The sequence below is a fragment of the Cavia porcellus genome, unplaced genomic scaffold (genome assembly GCF_034190915.1).
Source record: "Cavia porcellus strain 051 isolate PalLab524CR breed Dunkin Hartley unplaced genomic scaffold, mCavPor4.1 scaffold_3, whole genome shotgun sequence".
Lineage (NCBI taxonomy): Eukaryota > Metazoa > Chordata > Mammalia > Rodentia > Caviidae > Cavia > Cavia porcellus.
In genome coordinates, this window is record NW_026947486.1 from 24,533,737 (window position 1) to 24,552,140 (window position 18,404).

An 18,404-nucleotide genomic window follows, 5' to 3' on the forward strand; every position below is an offset into this window, starting at 1 on the left:
TACACTGGCACTTGCCAAAAGTGGCTAGCTGCAGTGTTACAGTCTCACTTAAGAGTTAATCACAAAGAATAGTGAGACATAAAGTTTTTCTAGTACGGAAATTATCTGGTCACATAAATGATCAGAAATATATACTCCTGAATCATGAGTACTTGCTAGTGACTTGGATGTATGTCAAGGACATGGAAAGAATAAGATTGAAATCCTGTTAAGGAGATATAAGGAAAAGGCATTTGAATGTCCCTCTTGGAATGGGTACACAATAAGAATATTCATGTTCCACAAATGAACACCCGAGAATGCACTCTGGAGGAAGATCTTAATCAGACAAGCTGTCCCATTCTGTGGATATCGGCTGACTTCCGTCCTGTTGCCCTTTTCCTTGCCCCACAGATTCTTGAATAAAATGGCCATGGTGGTGAGCATGGGTTCCACAAAATGGACTTCTACCAAGGCCCATATGGTTACATCCACTGCTGAATGCCCAACCTGCCAACAGAAGAGAAGCACCATGCTCCTGTATGGAACTATGTATCAGCAGCAGCTGATTACAGAGACAATACAAGATGAACAGCTGCCACTGGATCTCCAAAATCCTAAAGGCAAGAAGCAGACTGGGTAAACTGCTCAGCTGCAACTGTGCTACTCTTTATGAAATGTAAGGAAAGCACAGGTGATAGACTCAAGAGCCCAGAAGGCAGAACCAAGTGCTATGGAGTATTATTCCCAAGTCTTGAAATCTCAAGAGTTCCATTTTCCCAGCTGGATTTGACTTACTGTAAACCAGTAACTTCTTTGTGTCCCCATCCCCACTCCTACTTCTATTTTTGGATTACAGTGTTTGTATCTTAGGCCTGTTCTACCATTGTATGTGGGTGTATCATGGACAGACTTGTCCTTAAATTCCCCAAATCTGCACATGGAGAAAAATAGTATTTAAGGAGCAATACTTAAGGAATACACCCAATGTGCCACATTCACATCTGCACCTGAGTTAGATACTCTGAACTTTGAGGTAGTGCTGTGATGCGATGAGACTTTGAGAACTTGGTAAAGGATGAATGTGCTCTGAATCACTGGGGACTGGAGGACAAACCACGGTAGTCAGTCTCCAATATTGCCCCCAATGATCCCTATCCTCTGGTATTCACACACTAGTATAATTTCTTTCCCTTGAGTCTGGACCTAATGATTCCTAATGAACAGACTATTGAAAAAGTGATGGGCTGTTACTTCTGAGATTAGGTTACAAAGACTGACTTCTGCCTTGTACGAGGACACATTTTTTTTTTTTTTTTTTTTGGTACAGGGATCACACTCATGACTGCACACTTGCAAGGCAAGCGCTTATGCCACTGAGCTAAATCCCTGACCTGAAGACACATTCTTTATGGCTTATTTTCTCTGGCTCATCTCACTTGATTGCTCTTATGAAGCAAACTGATGTGAGCTACTTTGTGAGCTCACATCCTTATGGATGGCCGGCTGTCAATAAGAAACAATCCTGCCAACACATGAGTTTGGAAGCAGCTCCTTCTCCCGTTGAACTTTAAGATGACTGCAACCCTGGATGACATGCAGCCCACCCTTGAAGAGAAACTCAGCTAAGATGCATCCAGATTTCTAAGTTGCAGTAACTATTAAGGAAATGTTGCTTGGAGACAGTATGTTTTTGAGGCAATTTGTGACAGTAATACATAACTAAAAGACAGTCATAGAATTTATGTATACCCCCAGGGAAGGGGGCTTCACCTACCAAGGCCAATAGGACTGTAGCACTGTGAAGTTCCCAACCTAGAAATTACAGTCCCTATTATGAATTATTTCCTTGTGGCAGACTGGTTACTTGGACCCCACCTGACATGCAGATGCTTAGATTCATGAGACCATGAAAGTATCAGCCCTACCAGACTGATACGCCTGGGCCTAGCCTGTTGTCCTAGGATTGTTTCCTGCATCTGCAGTGGGGTTTGTAAAGTATCTCACATGGAGATTGGTGCCCAGGATTGAGGTCATAAGGGACTGCTTCCTTCCCCCATAAGGAATGTAAAGTATTCCAAGGGTGAAACACCCGTCTCGCAACATTCCTTTCATCCCTAGTTACAAGTCTTCTGAGAAGCATGGTTTGTCTGCCGCTTCAGGGCCCTATCATCCTGGACCTCAGACTCATGCCCCACTGTCATAGGTGGTACCCTATACTGATGAACATGAAGGAAATGAGCTCACATGCTCAGTGTGTCTCTGCTGCTCCTGCCTCCTGAGCCTAACGTGCAGGCCCCTGGCCTAGAAAATAGAGGACTCAGGCCTGGGCCTTGGCTTCCCTCCAGTAACTCCCAGGATGGGAGGGAGGCCTGGGGGTGGAGGAGAGACCCACTAATCCTAGTGTTTTAGACATTTAAGGCACAATAGAAGCACTAGTAAGGAGGTAGGAGACCTCAGTTGGACCTGAGGAAAAGTGTTTAATACACTTTGGGAACTTCACAGTTCCTCAGTCCTATTGGCCTTGGTGGGTAAAGCCCCCTTTCCTGGGGGTATATGTAAGTTCCATGCCTATCTTTTAATTATGTATTACCGTCACAAGTATTTCTTCTTCCCTTGTCAGGAGCCATCCTGAGAGATGTAGCAATGTCTAGGAAGATATAGTAGCAAGTTAAGTGTTTCTAATGTAGAAAATAACTTTTATGGTGAGACAATACCCTCCACTTCCCTGCCCTCATTCTCCACTCATGGGGCAGTGTGTGCTCTAAGCCATTCATTCTTCTAGGGGACTATGCGGACACATATGGAACCAAGAAAGCTCTCTGAAAGAGCTTAGATGTGATGAGTCCTATAAGATAATGGCTGGAGCCTCTCCTGCAGAGCTCATGGGAAGGGGGTAAAGTACATGTGAGTATGTGATGGGGCAAGGAGGTACCAAAATAGGAAAGGCCGTCTGAAAACTAGAGGACTGGGCTCATACTCTGGGGGACCCCTACTTGGGGCCCAGTAGTTCTCTAAACTGGGAGCTGCTCCATCATCTCTTCCTCTTAGGCCTGGCTTCTAGTGGCTGGTTGGCTGTTTTGGATTGGTAATTAAGCGTCAAGACTGAACCCCTTCTTCAGATCTCGTCATCTCTTCCAACCTTTTCATGATCAATTCCAGATGGATGAACACAAAAAAGTATACCCTTTTCCCCTTAACTGGCACCTAGAATCAAACTAGACCCAGGAAACTTAGTGACTGTGCTCTACCTTTCATTGTGGAGCTTACAGAAAGGATGGATGAGGCAGACTTTCCATTATCCAAACCTGCCACAATGTGGGCCCTCTTATTCATCACTAGGTTGCTATCAACTGGAAATCCTGGGAAGAAATGAAAAAAAGGAACCTCTAAACATACAAATAAGGAAGGGCAAAATAGTCGGGCAATGTGCCAAGATCCTGAGCTAAGGATCAGGACTTGGCCTTTAGTACCTCTGTGCAGTCCCCTTGAAAGAAGGAAAAGCACTCAAAGAACCAGGCATGACAGTAACTGACTGGCTTAATCAAGGGTTCCATGTTCATTTTCCTCTATGACCTTTATACCCTGGGCAGACTCCAAACACATAACACTTAGGATTACAAACAATGGTTAAAGGTCCCTTTATGAATTGGATGCAAGTTGGTTATCTGAACATACATTTGCATGTACCCATGACAACATGTAAACAGTCTGGGGATGATCCTTGATCTAGCCCAGGACCCATATCTTAGACTTTGAGGGCTCAGCAGAGAGAAAAATCTGCCCAAATACAATGGGACCATTAATGAGCTTCAAACCATCATTCCAAGTGAAAGACACCAGACACAAAGGATCACATTATTTTATAAATTCATTTATATAAAATGTCCAGAGTATGCAAATGGGGAATGGGGGAAAAAAGCAGGAAGGGCACGTAAAGACTTTTGGGGTGATAAAAACATTCTAAAATTTTTTGAGGTGATAGTTGCACAACTCTGAATACTAAAAGCCATTGAATCGTACACTTCAAGTAGGTGAACTGCATGGCATGTGAATTTTATCTCAATAAAGCAGTTTTTAAATAACGAACTGAGGAAAGAATAAGACTATATATATATAGATATATAAATATATCTATATATATCAAATCTTGATTTTAAGGGTAATGAAACATCATAGGTTTAAGCAGTAGTGACAAGATCTATACTTTAGAAATAACTGACACCAAATTACATATTTAAAACAGATGAATTTTATGGCATGGAAATTTTACCTCAGTAAAGCCATGGGGGGGGTGGGGGGAATCTCTCTGTAAACCAAAGACAGACTGGACATTACAAAGCTGGGGAAAACTGTGCAAGTTTGATGAGTGGCCCAGAACCACTACCACCACCACCACCACCACCACCACCACCCACCTCTAAGGAAAATGACTTGCAGAAGTACCAGGATGTTTTGCCCAAGGTTAAGCTGGTAGGACTCAGATCCAGGGCTCCCTTGCCTCAGCCCCAGCACTCCTACTAGCACTACAGGTCAGGGAGGCATCACTCTCCCCTTTGAAGAGAAAAGCACTTCAGAAACATGTTTCCAAAAAATGTTGCTAAGGGTTTTATTTCTAACAAGAGGAAAATAATAAAATAAAATTAAAATAGGCTTCAGTTGGAACCAAGTTTCTTGTTTTGTTTTCCTTTTGAACAAATTAATTACACACCAACAATCTTCTTTTATTACAACAGGAACCCAGGAGGAGGAAAGGAGATAGGGAGGACAGGACAGGGAGGGGTTTTGACATGGGTGTGTGGACAAGCACCAAAAGCTTTCTTCAGATCACAGGGAGCCCTGTTTCGCACCCCCAACCAAATTCCTTTAAAATAAAGAAACTGTAAGCACAGCTATGTGAAGTTTCCTCCTCCTGGGTAGAACAGTCAGGGGAAGGAGAAAGGAGGAAAAGAGGAAAAAGATAGCGGGAGGAAGGGAAAAGGGAAGGAGGCAAGAGAGGGTGAGGGAGAGGGGAGATTAGTGTAGCACGGCCTGGCCAGGGCCAGAACTGGGGAAAAAAGAAGAGGACACCCTCTCCCTCCCAGCTTGCATATGCACTGGCCTTGTTTCTGGAATGGTGCTGGCTCAGCCCGCTGCCGCTGCCCCACCCCCACCCCCACCCATTTGTCTGTCTGTCTCAGGTGTCTGGGAATGCTGGTTAGAGGTTGCCAGGGATAGGAAACTCCAGGGGCCGGCCCCCAGGAGCTGAGGTCTGAATACCTTGGAGTCAGAATATAAAAGTCAAAGGATTGGGGGGTTGGGGATATAGGAAGGGGGGTGGCCTTCCCCCCTACTGGCCCAACTCCAAAAAGCAGGCTTGATGGTCAGAAAGAGGATCCTTGAGGCCAAGGCAGGGGGTGTCTGTTGGGGTCTGTGCTAGGCTCAGCCACTGTCACAACTGTTGCTGAGGTGGCTGCTGTGGGCAGGGCATATGCAGCCGGGAAGTCAGAGTAGAAAAAGGGGCAGAGGGACCTGAAGTGGCCCCTAGCGCTGGTTCCAAGTCATCCTGGTTCTCCTGGGTGCTGGGGCTGGCAGTGGTGGGGAGGGGTGCAGGGGGGGCCTCACCCCCAGTTTCCTCCTCCAGCTCCTCCTCCTCCTGGGCTTCCTCGGCCTCTGGCCCTGAGCTCCGTACCCTCTTTGGCTCTAGCTCCTCTCGAGCTGGGTCATCGCCCTCCCCACCCCGATCCACCTTCCGCCGCCGCCTCTTCTCCAGGGCCCGGCCCCGTGCCCGACTCCCATGGCGCTCTGCCTTCTCCAGCTGTGATCACAGATAGGCAGAAAGATAGGTTGTGGGATAGTCATCAGGCCTGGGCTCCCTGTCTGCTTCGCCTGACCTCCTGGCCCGGCCTGTGACCCCTCTCCTCACCTCCAAAAGTGCATGGATCCGCTGCAAGTCTGGAGGCTGCCCAGCCTGCAGTAGCTGCCAGATGCTGTGGTTCTCATCCAGGGTCACCTCAAGCAGGTCTCCCTCCATCATTAGCTCCTCCAGAGGGGCTCGGGTTGCCTCAGGCAGTTCCAACACAGGGCCCGTCAACTGTGGCAACAGTGAGGACAGTAGTTCCATATCTGGAGGTGGATTAAGAGATTGACAGGGACACAAACTGGGTTAGTAGCTGCCTTTGATCTTACCCGAACCACCACAACAGAGCTGAACACCACTAGGGTCACCCTGGTGATATCCAGTCAACAGCCTACCCATACCACATCTAGACCTACCTCTCTTACCTGAGCCCTCCTCCACCTTCTCTGGACTGGTCACACCATCTCCATTTTCCAGCAAGCCCTGGGCCTGCCAAGGAGAACAAGAATGGGTAAGGGTGACTGAATTACTAGGCCTTATTTTTTCTCCTCTAAACCCAAACCTAGGACCTTCCATCTCCAACAGGATGGCAGACACAGCTCACAATAGGGAGCAGTCTAGGGATGCAGACAGATGTAGAATGGGGCTGGGAGGCTGGGCCAAAGGAGACTGAAAACTGGAGCACAGGGTCAGAGTCAGAGCCAGAGCCTCAACAGTGGTGGGGGCTAGAAGACAGGCATTTGAGGACAAGAGCTGGGCTGCGCAGCTCACCTTAGGCATATCCTTGCCACTGCCCTCTCTGAGAGAGTCAGAGGCAAGGGCTGAAGGGTAAGTTGGGGGCTCCTCGGGCCTGGGTTCAGCCTGTAGCCGTTGGCGGAGGTCAGCCAGCCGTCCCAACAGAGCAGTCACGTCCTCAGAGGCCAGAGCCTGTCGGGCACGGCCTTGCCAGCTGATGGCCCTCTCTGTGAGGCACTGCAGGGCCTCGCCCTCAGGCAGCCGCACAGGCAGTCTCTGCAGGGCTACCAGCAGTGCCAGGATGGTCTCCAGGCGTGGGCGCCGTGAGCGCATGCACAGTGGGCACAGGAATTTGGTGTCCCATTCCCACCAGGCCAGCAGTGGGGATGAGGTGGGACTGGGCCTCGGGGAGTTGAGGAGACGGGGCACTGACACACACCTCCCATGGAACCAGTCCTGACACAGGTCACACTGCAGAGCTCCCACCCCGGCTGGCACTTGCCCACACACACAGATGGAGGTTGCAGAAGAAGCTGTGGTTGATGATGCCAGGGGACTGGGTTTGGCCGAGTTGGTACGACGTAACTGCAGGATACCTTCTTTTTCCTTTTGTTCCCCCTCCTTGAAGGCCACGATCTGCCATGCCCAGGACAGGGGAAGAGTAGGTCAGCAGCCTTGCCCTTATACTCTCTGGACCCTTCAACACCCCACTCCCAAATTTGGAGAACTGAGGCTCAAGGAGCAAGAAATCTGCCCATAGTCACTGGGCTCGGACACTCTATCCTTGCCAAGCTCTTCACCCATCTGTGTCTAAGCTTCTTACCACAGAGCCTGGGTCCCTGAGGTCCTGCGCAGACAGCCCCAGCAGCTCTGTGTCAGATTTGTACAACCCCAGCTCCTTCTCCATCCACCGGCTGCGCTTGGTGCTGTCTGAGCCGGCGTCTGCACACGGGCAGAGCACCTGAGGCAGGCAGACAGAAGGAGAATGACCAGGCTTCCCTATTGCCCATACCCTCTCCACTCCTCCCCTCTCTGGTGCCCTCCTCCAAAAAAGCTCCCTTTCTCATATTAGCTGTCTGCAACAGCCAGTCCAAGTGAGGAGAGGCAGAGGGTCAAGGTGCCAAGCCTCACCTCTAGCAGTGTGTAGCAAGAATTCTTCTTGAGGAAAGTCTTAGAGGCCTTTTCCCTCCAGGAGTGGGCTGTCAGTACCTGCAGCTCCAGCTGTCTCAGCTCCTCTAACCCTACAGGGAGGTCCCGGCCTACAGCCACCAGGCCCTCCAAGTCATCCAAACAGGGGTAGTGGTCACCATTCTAGGGGAAGAGGTGAGAGAAAGCCAAAGTTCAATGTGCCAGCTTACTCCATGCCTAGGCCCAAGTTTGCAAAATGGACTGTACTCAGTCTGAAGGCAGAAAACAACAGGTTATCAGTCTAAGGACCACATATTTGGCTTTCTCTCACATGTCTGCATTCACTGATTCAGCCCCTACTATCCAGATAGTCTCCTGTATCACGTGATTAGCTTTCTGTTGTGATATGTCTTCCACTTGTCTTGAGGCACATGCCGTGCTCCACTTCCATATTATTGGCCTCCTTGTCCCACTATCTGCATCTTAACCAACACCCCATTTCCTTTAGGCCAGTCTTACAACTCCTCACACTGCTCACCAAGCACAATTTGCCTCCTTACAATGTGTCCCATGTCCCCTTTCTCTTTCTAGCCCTTCCAAGCCAACAATGTATCATCTCTTCCCAGCTGGACAGTTCTTGGGTGTGTTTGGGGCAACTCACTTGGATTTCATCCACATCAGCAATCCAAGCCCGGGCCTTAGCAAGAGCCTCCTTGAGAGCCTGAATGTTGGGCAGGTGAACAGGGATGTTTTCTGCTTCACGGATTATAGCCTCGAGTGTGGCTGGTGGATGTTTCTGCCTAAAGTAGGGAAAAAGAGGTGCTCAGTCTGATATGGTTTACTGACCAAAAGCCCAGCCTGACCACCATATCTATCTGCATAAGCCCTATGAATGCTTGTTATTCTTGCTACCATTGGGGCCTATTTGCTCGCATCCTTTTCTATGGATGGCAGCCAGTTCTACTTCCTCCAGACTGCACACATTCATGTATCCTTCTGCCACAGCTCTCATGCTCTGCTTGTCTGTCAGTCTGTCAACTTGCTGGCAGTGCCTACACATACCACACATGTAACCTTCAGCTTCAGTCTGTCAGACTGCCCATGGTTGGTGTCTTTCTATGAATATCTGCCCATCTGTCTGTTACTTGTGTTTCTATGCACATGCACATGCCAGCCTACAAGGCTAGTCCTCTATACAGTAAATCACTGCTTCTCCATCAGCCCATCTTTGCCTCTTAGAGCATAAGAAGTTTAGGGAATTAAAAAAAAAGACAACAGAGAACAGAAGTGGGGAAAAGTCCCTATACCAACACAAGAATTAATGTTCAAGGCCACCCATGGTTGTCATCTTTAGTTTCTCTACTAAACTCTGAAGAATATAGTAGGGAAGGGAAGGGAAGAACTGTACCCACCTGGCCTCCAGGCAGAGGTGAGCTTTCTCCTCCCAGCGTTCTGCAATGGTCAGCAGCTCCTGAAGTTCAGCCTGGGCCTTATCCACAGCAGGGCTGGGAGCTACACTGGCGCCTGCAACCAACAGTCCTCGCATGACAGCCAGTGTGCCCCTTCGGGCTGATGGGGCCAGTGTGCGTTTTACCTCATCCAGCCATCGAGCCTGTTCCACTTGCCGCTGGAGCTGCTGGGCCTCCGGCACTTCCACCCCCAGCTGTTGCCCCTTCTCCAACAGGGACTGTAGTAGCCCTGGACTGGAGGGCAGTGAGGCTAAAGCCTCACGGGCCTCAGCCTGGTAGGCCTCTACTTGTTCCAAAATACCCTACCAATACACAAGATAAAGAAGAAACACTTCAGCTGAGCCCACTTAACAGATCCTAACATATACCCTTGCTTCACTACTTTCTTCTTTAATCTTTTGGGAAAAAGGAGTTTAATATGGGTTGGGTTCTCTTTTTCCATGTTCTAGACAATGGTTCCTAACACTGCTCATTAACATGCCCAGCAGCAGTATGTTAAAATCCATATTCCTGGACCCTATTGTTAAACACTCTTAATAGAAGTTGGCCAGGAATCTGCGTTTCAGCACCAAGAGACCCTTTCCCCTAAGAAACACTACACTAGGCTTAGTCCTCACACTTACTCTAATGTTCACACTGGTGTGCAATGCCCTCTCCATCCCACTTTCTTCTCTGCCTTAGTGAACTATGCTCAACTTTCCAGGTACCATAAGTACCTTTGTTAACTCTTACTCCTCTACTTTTTCTAGTAAACCTTCCCTGGACTCTGTATTCTTTCCTCATTCCTTTGGCACCTGTCCCTCAGATCCCACGTCTTAGAGGCAGTTACTAGACCCCAGCATCACATCACTTGCTATTTTCACACGTATACATCCTGTCTCACCCAAATATCTTAAGCTTACTAAGGGAGTCCTAAGTGGCCTGATGGTCAGGTTCCTAGATCCCCTAAATCCCTCAGGAGCCCATCCCTCCTCACCTTAACATCCCCAATCTGATGCATGGCACAAGGAAGGTTGTTCATCTGGTCCAGAAAGGCCCGGAGCTCAGCCAGGGTCATCTGTAGACCAGCCACCCTGTGGGGGCTACGGAGTTTCACATGTCGGCTTTCAGAGCCAAATCCAGTCCCCTCCCTCCATTTCTTTACTAAGACTCACACCTTTCCTTACCACACCCATCCACCTTGATCTCATACCTCAGAATCTCCCAACTGCAAGGCCATAAGGGAGGGTTTTAAAATATAAATATGTTCACAGAATAAAGAAAAAACATTAAGAGAGGAAAATATATCTTTTGTCAGGAGTGGAGAGAGCTTGGTAACTAATTGATGGTAATAAATGCTGTACTTTTATTCTGTGCTAGGGCTGGAACCAGGACCCTACACAAGCTAGACAAGCACTCTACCACTGGGTTGCGCATCTAGTCCCTGAGTTTTTAATCCATTCTATTACAAGAACCCAAAGCTGTGCGGCTATGCTCAGGTTTACACATTGGTATACTGTTTTTGCCCCTAAACCTTGCACAGCTCATTCCTCCCTGCATACAAAATCCCTTGGCCTGTTTCTCAAATCTTCTACAGCTACTGACAAAAATAAACTTTTAGCTTTCTTAACAGTGACGCTCTCGTCTCCACGGTAAGTTTTCTGTCTTCTTGCCCTCTTCAACCCTTCCCAGACCATATCATACTATAGTACTTGATAACTTTCTCCTATCGTTCTATGTACCCAATGGCATTCAGAGTCCACCCCTCATAGCACTTTTCCTGAGCACTGGAACCCCAGCAGACTTGCTGAGATCCAACACATTATGCTGCCATACCCAGCTTCCTGGCCGCTGACCAGTCCCAAAGCCCGCGACACACAAGCCTCTGCCTCACTCAAGCAGTTCTTCAGCCGCTGTAGGAGTTCGCTGTTAGGAAACCTGCGCTCACGGGCCTCAGACTCCAGTGCCCTCAGCTCTTCAAGGCCTAGAGGGAGAATGAGAGCAGCAAGGAGTAGGCAGTATTGAGTAAAGTCAGAGGAAAGGGGACAGGGGTACAGAAGAAAAGGGAGAAGAACTTGCCTGTGCAGTCCCTCCGACCCCCCATCACTCACTGCGCTTCCGCCCATCCTCCACCTCCAGGGCCACTCGTACTTTGTTGGCCCAGGTATCAAAGGATTCAGCTCGAACCTTCAGCTTGTGCAGCATGGCAGGAAGCTCATCCAAGGTGTACCGATACCTGAAGGAAAAGGACATGAAAGGGTTTGTTTGGCCCAGCTCAGATCCTCCTCCTTGCCCCACCTCCTCAGGCCCCATGCTCACCTAAGGTACTGTCGGCTACTGGAGCACTTGCAAAGGTCATTGATGTGCGAAAGGCAAACAAGACCATCTGGGCAGTCGTAGCAGGCCAGGGCAGACAGGAAGCATGTAGTCTTGCACTTGATGCACTGGCGCTCATCATCTGGGAGCAGCTCAAAAGCCTCTCGCTCAGCCTCTGTGATACCCTAGAGAAATTCCACCCACAAGTATTACATAAAACCAGACAGGGTGACAGAAACTTCCATCTCAGCCACCTAAGAGCCCTACTATAGGCTCAGACCTGTGCTGAACATCATGAGGTGAGTAGATCAAGGCTAACAGAGCATACCTACCCTTTGCTAAATCCAGACTCTGGAAATGTGGGGTGTATGTGTATAAGACAGACCAGGGGAAAATTCTGTGTGGGTTGAGGCAGACAGATTTTTATAGAGAAAAACAAGGTAAGATTCAGAAAAATACAAAGCACCTTTGGGTGAGAGAAGATAAAGAAAGTGGTAAACCAAGGGTCTTAAGAGGTAACAATATGGGGTCTGTCCTGGGGAACAATGCTAGCTGCTTAGCATATAGGAGACACTGCCTGCATCTATATAGCTTGTAGAAATTCAACTGCCTGTCCTCGTGTTCAAGGTTTAAAGATAAAACTTGCTTAAGAACGTGGCTTCTGAATCTAAACCAATGACTCGCCAAGGGTGGGGGATGAAGCAATCCATTCCGAAACTAAAGAAAAAGTCAGACATTACTGAGGTGACTGAAAGACAACACAATGCTATATACCATGGGCAGCTTTACAAATTTTACAGGACAATGTTAACTCTAAAGAGTTTTGCTTTATATACTGACTGCAACAGCTAACCATTGCATAGGCTATGAGTCTACTACAAATTACAACTCCCCTTCTGCATTCATTAGATGTATGATTGTGAATAAATTATTAAAATCTCCGAGTCTGCTTCTTTATTCTGTAAGATGGAGAGTACAGTAGTACCCTCATTGGGTTGTTATAAAGAGTAACAAAGCAACTAAGGATTTAAGTGAATTAGTACTTAGGATTAAGTGCTCAACAAAGCTTATTAGCTCTAGTTTATTAATAGCTCTAATTTTTATTTACTTTTTTTTTTTGGTACTGGGGATCAAACTCACAACCTCACACTTGCCAGGCAGGTTCCTGTGCTGCTGAGCTAAATCTCTGGCCAATAGCTCTAATTTTTAGATAAGCAAGAATCTCACAGGTGTATCTCATTTGCCAAGATGGTAAATGAGAATGAGTCAGTAATTTGTCAAAAGAGGACCTGACCAGTCAATTTTGACTCCAAAGACAGAATGCTACAAAGATAAAATCCTTAGGTTTCTTTGGATGTTGGATTCCCTGAGAATTGGATGTAAACTGAATTCTCTCCTCCAGAAAAATACTCAAACATACTTCATCTCGTAAGGATTTCAAGATGAGGAACATTATCTAAAACCCTCTCTGAGGGGCTGGGGATTTAGCTTAGTGGCACAAGCACCTGCCTGGCAAGTGCAAGGTCCTGAGTTTAATTCCCGGTACCAAAAAACCCCCAAAACCATAAACAAAAAGAACTCTCTCTGAGGTAAGGGCTAAGCATACAGATTCATGCTGGGTATAGTAGTGCATGCCTATAAACCCAGCACCTGGGAGGTTGTGGCAGGAGCATTGCTCTGAGCTCAAGGTGAGACTGGGCTACATAGCAAAATCTTGTCTCAAAAAAAAAAAGGGTACAGATTCTGAATGTCAAAATAGGTAGAAAGGTCTATTTTGGTCTGTACCATGCAGTAGCATAGACACAGGATCATCATTTAGTAATAGCAATGAACACAGAAAGGAAATGATGCCTGGAAAAGCACAGGGACTCACCAACTAACACCATTAGGTTCCAGACTTCTAACAATACTGTAGCTGAACTACTGTAGCTCAAATTCTGTCTACAATCCATGCTCACAGGAAAGTTAAAAATAAACTTTTTTAAACTTTTTTTTTCCTTTTTGAGACAGGGTTTCATCATGCAGTTCAGGCTGACCTTGAACTCACAGAAATTCTGCCTCAGACTCCTGAGTGCTGGGATTACAGGTGTGTACCACCATGCCCAGTTTATAAACTTTTAAGAAAACTATTACCACAAACAGGCAGTGGACAATCACTCAATATGTGATACATGGGCCTGGCACATGGTAGGCAAGCACTCTACCACTGAGTTATATCCCTGCCTCCTTTATAGTCCTATGAAGGACCTCTCATTAAGTCAATTGCCTAACTGCACAAGGAGCTTGAAACCCAGAAGAGTGGAATGCCTGTAGGAGCTTTCACTCATCTACACACATAACTGACACACGCTTATGGGAAATGTATTAAAGTGGGACTGTTTTGTACTTGTAATATTATTGCCCTAGTTTAACTTATTGAACCATCTGAATTAAAAGAAATAGCATTTCCAAAGAAACATTCCATATTTCAATTTCTTTGTGTATTAATATTACCAATGTTGCTACACTGCAAGAATAGGAATAGATACCACCTCACTCAAGCTTTACAATAATCTTGCAAGCTAGGTATTTATTTCCATTTTATAGAAGGAGAAAAAGAGACTTTGAGAGTTTAAGTAACTCAATAAGGTCACCTACATAACTAGTAGTGGAGGTTTCATATACCAGCCTATCTTGTTGAGTCATTCAAAAAATCATGAACAGGTGCTCTGTTGTTGGCTTTTATGCGTCAGTTACTGAAAAAATAATTAACACTGATTCACTTCATCATCCAAAAAGATAAGCATAATTCTTGTTTTTCAAATGAAGCAATTGACACTCAGTGAAAGTAAACCAACTTGTCCAAGGTTGCCAGTAAAAGGTAGAACAGAGAATGGAATGTGGTTTCCAATTTTAGATGCATCTAGTTCTTTTTACTACACTCCATTTTTTGGTTTCTTCCGTCTCCCTCAATCTGCACCAGCCTAAGGTACTTGACACGGGGCACTCTCCCTCCACTCACTTTCTCCAGCAGAGCCTTTCGCAAACGCCGCTCCTCCTGCACCATGATAAACATCTCCTTATGCACAGCTGCTGCCAGGTTCAGGTCCAACTTCTCAGGGCAGGCAGCCATTTTGCAGATGAGCTCTTCATGGGAGAAGACGCAGTATCTTCGGAGTCTGCGATAATGCTCAATACACTGGCGCCCAGCTGGCAGCTGTGGACAGGTTCAAGGTTGAGTGTGGCTAGGTCTAACAGTGGTGCCTAGGCTTCCCCAAAAACTTTCTTGGCTCCTTCCTGTTAGCCCATCACATTCCAGACTCACCCAGTCAGCAGTGCAAAAGTTGACAGCCTCAGCAAAGTTGTAGCCTTGGTTGAAGCCACTGTGGTAAGCACGGGGGAAAGTGATGACAAATTCTCCTGCACACTGATTTGTGCGGACAACCTGAGGAAAAAGAATGTCAAAGGCCACTGAGATAGAGGTTTTCCAGCCTGCAGAAATGAGACCTAAATGCAGGGTCCTTAAAGAAACAAAGAAAAGCCTCTGGGAACACAACTTGACAACAGAATCCCAGGTCCTCCAACTCTGAAAAGAGAGCCATCAGTGGCTCAAAGTTCTAATCTGTGTTGACAGATGACAGGAAGATTTGAGTCACAAGTAGTAAATGGACCTATGAAATTATTCAGTTTATTTTGAATCCCCTAAGTTAACCCCCAACCCCCGTTCCCATTCTAGGGATTAAACTCAAGGCCTTCATACTGAGCTATATCCTAGCCCATCTTTCCTTATTTATGTACTTTTAAATTTTGAGGCAGGGTTTCACAATTTACTAAGATGACCAAACTGGGCTCAAACTTGTACTCTTCCTGCCTAGGCCTCCCAGATTTCTCTCGCAATTTTCATAAAAAAGATGAATTTCACTCATCATTAAGCTGGCCAAGCTTTTTATATTAATAGTTAACTTTATGGGTCACAGGTCACAGTGTCAAATGGTTCTAGATGTGTCATAAAATTAGCAGGCTGGCGCTGCCATTTTTCTTTCCCCAGAGCCAATTACTCTGTCCTCTTCTGATTATTTTGGCATTGATCTTAACTACCCTAGGTAACATACTTCTAGAATACGTTAAAAAGTCTATTCTTCAATTTGCTTTGTCTTCTATACACATACTAGTAATATGAACCCTAATTTTCTGACCAATATCAAAATCTCGTTTCCTGTTAATCTTTTATCTTCTGTGGCACTGTTAACAACACAGCACTCTGATCCACCCCAAACTGGACCAGTTGATCTCCCTGGATCCTCACACTTCTGCGACACTGTTTCCTAGATCTTTTGTCTTCTTTCTTGGTCTACTTCTCTGTTGTGCTTCAACATCTCCTTCAGCAGGTTCCTGGGAAGTGGTGGCAAGAAACTTTTCTGGGATTCAGGTACATGTCTCTATTCTTACAATGGACTATAAACAGAGTTCAAAGATGAAAATCATTTTAAAGGCTTGTTTTAGTCTTCCAGATTTTAGTGTTGTTGCTAAAAAGTCTGAAGCCATTCTAGTTTCTAATACCTTGATTAAATCTGTTTCTCTAAATAAGTTTATGGGATTCTTTTGGTCCTAGTGTTAGACATGAAAAGTTCACAAAATGTATCTTGGTACGAATCTATTTCTACTCATGTACTGGTTATGTCCTTTGACTCTGGAAACAGTCCTTCAGTTCAACAAAAATTTGTTGAAACACTGCATCAATGATTCCATTCTCTCACTTTTCATCTATTTGCTTTATATAATTACTACTATTTAGATACGGAATTTCCTAGACAACTTAATTTTCTATATTTTTCCCATTTTTAACTTTTCATTTTCTGGGAGATTTCAATCATTTGTTTTTTAAAAAAGTTTTTCACTTTTACTGTCATAACTTAAATCTCCAAGAGCTCAATATACTCTTTTAATTAGTTCTTAGTATGCTGTTTTCTAATAGTATCCTGTTCCTCTTTCAGGTGTGCAGTATAGCACTGATGTTGTCAAAGTGGTACATATTCTAAGACCCCCGGTGGATATCTGAAATTTCAAATAGTACCAAACCTAATATAACATATTTTTCCCTATAACAAACATAAATTTAATGCCTTTTCTACCTTAACTGAACATCATCCATTGAAGAGGTAACTTCTGCACTTTGAGGCATGATAGTAAAACTAGCACCAAATTTTTCTTTCTTCGCAATTTCACAGATTTATTCTTACCATAGATACTGGCCACTGCAGCATGACTTTTTACATTCCTTAAATCAAGAACTTTCACCTATTCATTTATACATAGTCCTACAGTTTTTCTTTGGTATTTCTGAATTGCTAGCACCACTCCTCTTGTGTTTTGGGGCCATTATTAAGTAAACAAGGGCTAACTCAAGTAGCAGAGCCATGAGTAAAACCATTCTTCAACCTACACTCTCATTTTGGCAATGTTGCTTTACTGTTTCCTATGTGATTTTAATCTCCTTGCATTCTGTAACTGTTGACAATAGCAAATGCAAACAACCAAAAAGTAAAAACAACCCAAATATTCATCAACTGGTAAAGTGAATACTGTTAGACCATAAAAGGAATTAAGTTCTAATTTTTTTTTTTTTTTTTGTCTTTTTCCTTTTTTATCGGTACCGGGGATCGAACTCACGACTGCCTGCTTGCAAGGCAAGCGCTTATGCCGCTGAGCTAAACCTCCAGCCCCAAAAGGAATTAAGTTCTGATACATGGTGCAGCATGGATGAACTAGGACAAAACACTAAATGAGAGAAGTCCCTCACAAAATACTGTATTATTTTTCTTCTATTTATAAAAACTGGACAGAAAAAGCCAGGAAATAGACAAATGACTGTCTAATCTTAGAGGCTACAATGGAGAGTGATTGCAAAAGGGCATCAGCGGATATTCCTTGGGTGACAGATCTATTCTAAGAGTGGGTTGTAGGGCTGGGGATTTAGCTCAGCGGCATAAGCGCCTGCTTTGCAAGCAGGCAGTCGTGAGTTGGATCCCTGGTACTGATAAAAACGAAAAAGACAAAAAAAAAAAAAAAAGAGCGGATTGTAGTGACAGCAGCTTAACTATGTAAATTCACTTCAAGTGGGTGGATTTTATGGTATGTAAACTATACTCCAATAAAGCCATTGTTTTAATAGTTCTAGACCAGCGCTGTCCAAGAGAAATATGCTATCACATATGCACTTTTTACACTAAATTCTTTAGTAACCACATTCAAAAGTACAAAGAAATAGGTAAAATTAATTTCAATATATTTTATTTAATGAAGACAATATTACCACTTCAATGTGTAACTGGTATACAAAATTATTAGTGAGATACTTTACATTCTTTGTTTCATAGTAAGTCTTGAAATCCAACAGATATTTTATACTTTCAGCACATTTCAGCTGGGACTAGCCACATTTCAGATGTTCAGTAGTCACAAGTGGTCAGTGGCTACCAAATTGGACAGTGCAGTTCTAGACCCCAAAACTTAAAAAAGAGATTATAAAATTCATGTTAAAATACTAATACATCGAAACTTACACAAAAAAAACAACTTAGGGAAACACAATAAAATATTTACAAGGAAGGGAGTAGGGGAGACCTCTATATTTTTTATAGAAGCATGTTTCTTTTTTAATAAAAATAATATTTACAACATATATCTATATAAAGAAATGACCTTCTCCCACCAAAGAAGATGGTAGGTGAAGGGGATGGAGTGGGATGGGGACTAAAAATTGCTCTAGGGAAAGCTTCAGCTGGCTAAACATTAGCCCACAAGTATGAGAACATGATGATCACTGATGCCTGACTGGTGGGGGATACTGCTAAGTTCAAAGGCCTAGAGATGCTAGGACTTTATAGGAAGGGCAGGGCAGAAACAGGACAAGGTGTTAAAGCAAAACATGGCCAGAGGCTGGGTGAGTCATGAATAGGAGAAATGCCATAGAAGTGAAA

The 18,404-nt window shown here is 45.0% G+C and overlaps 2 protein-coding genes across 17 annotated transcripts in view; one reads left to right on the forward strand and one right to left on the reverse strand.

Moving 5' to 3' along the window:
* The window catches only part of Kantr (KANTR integral membrane protein), a 49,798-nt gene extending 48,947 nt beyond the window's left edge, over window positions 1-851 (forward strand). The window contains exon 4 of the transcript XR_001199173.3: window positions 394-851. The gene's annotated coding sequence lies outside the window, so the exon portion shown is untranslated. The remainder of the gene's footprint in view (window positions 1-393) is intronic.
* Window positions 1-18,404, reverse strand: part of Kdm5c (lysine demethylase 5C) — a 50,707-nt gene that overhangs the window by 15,330 nt on the left and 16,973 nt on the right. For 5 of the 16 annotated variants that reach the window (XM_063245906.1, XM_063245905.1, XM_063245902.1 and 2 more), the window contains 14 exons: window positions 14,750-14,869; window positions 14,447-14,641; window positions 11,449-11,630; window positions 11,241-11,365; window positions 10,966-11,113; window positions 10,127-10,232; window positions 9,094-9,452; window positions 8,343-8,481; window positions 7,685-7,864; window positions 7,377-7,514; window positions 6,590-7,189; window positions 6,244-6,307; window positions 5,885-6,084; window positions 4,564-5,776 (listed from right to left, as the gene is read on the reverse strand). In XM_063245906.1, coding sequence (XP_063101976.1) covers window positions 5,411-5,776; window positions 5,885-6,084; window positions 6,244-6,307; window positions 6,590-7,189; window positions 7,377-7,514; window positions 7,685-7,864; window positions 8,343-8,481; window positions 9,094-9,452; window positions 10,127-10,232; window positions 10,966-11,113; window positions 11,241-11,365; window positions 11,449-11,630; window positions 14,447-14,641; window positions 14,750-14,869 — 2,922 coding nt within the window. In that variant the 3' untranslated portion in view covers window positions 4,564-5,410. Of the gene's footprint in view, window positions 1-4,563; window positions 5,777-5,884; window positions 6,085-6,234; window positions 6,308-6,589; window positions 7,190-7,376; window positions 7,515-7,684; window positions 7,865-8,342; window positions 8,482-9,093; window positions 9,453-10,126; window positions 10,233-10,965; window positions 11,114-11,240; window positions 11,366-11,448; window positions 11,631-14,446; window positions 14,642-14,749; window positions 14,870-18,404 lie in introns of those variants that run through there. The other 11 variants (XM_063245903.1, XM_063245899.1, XM_063245895.1 and 8 more) reach the window with 5 other exon arrangements.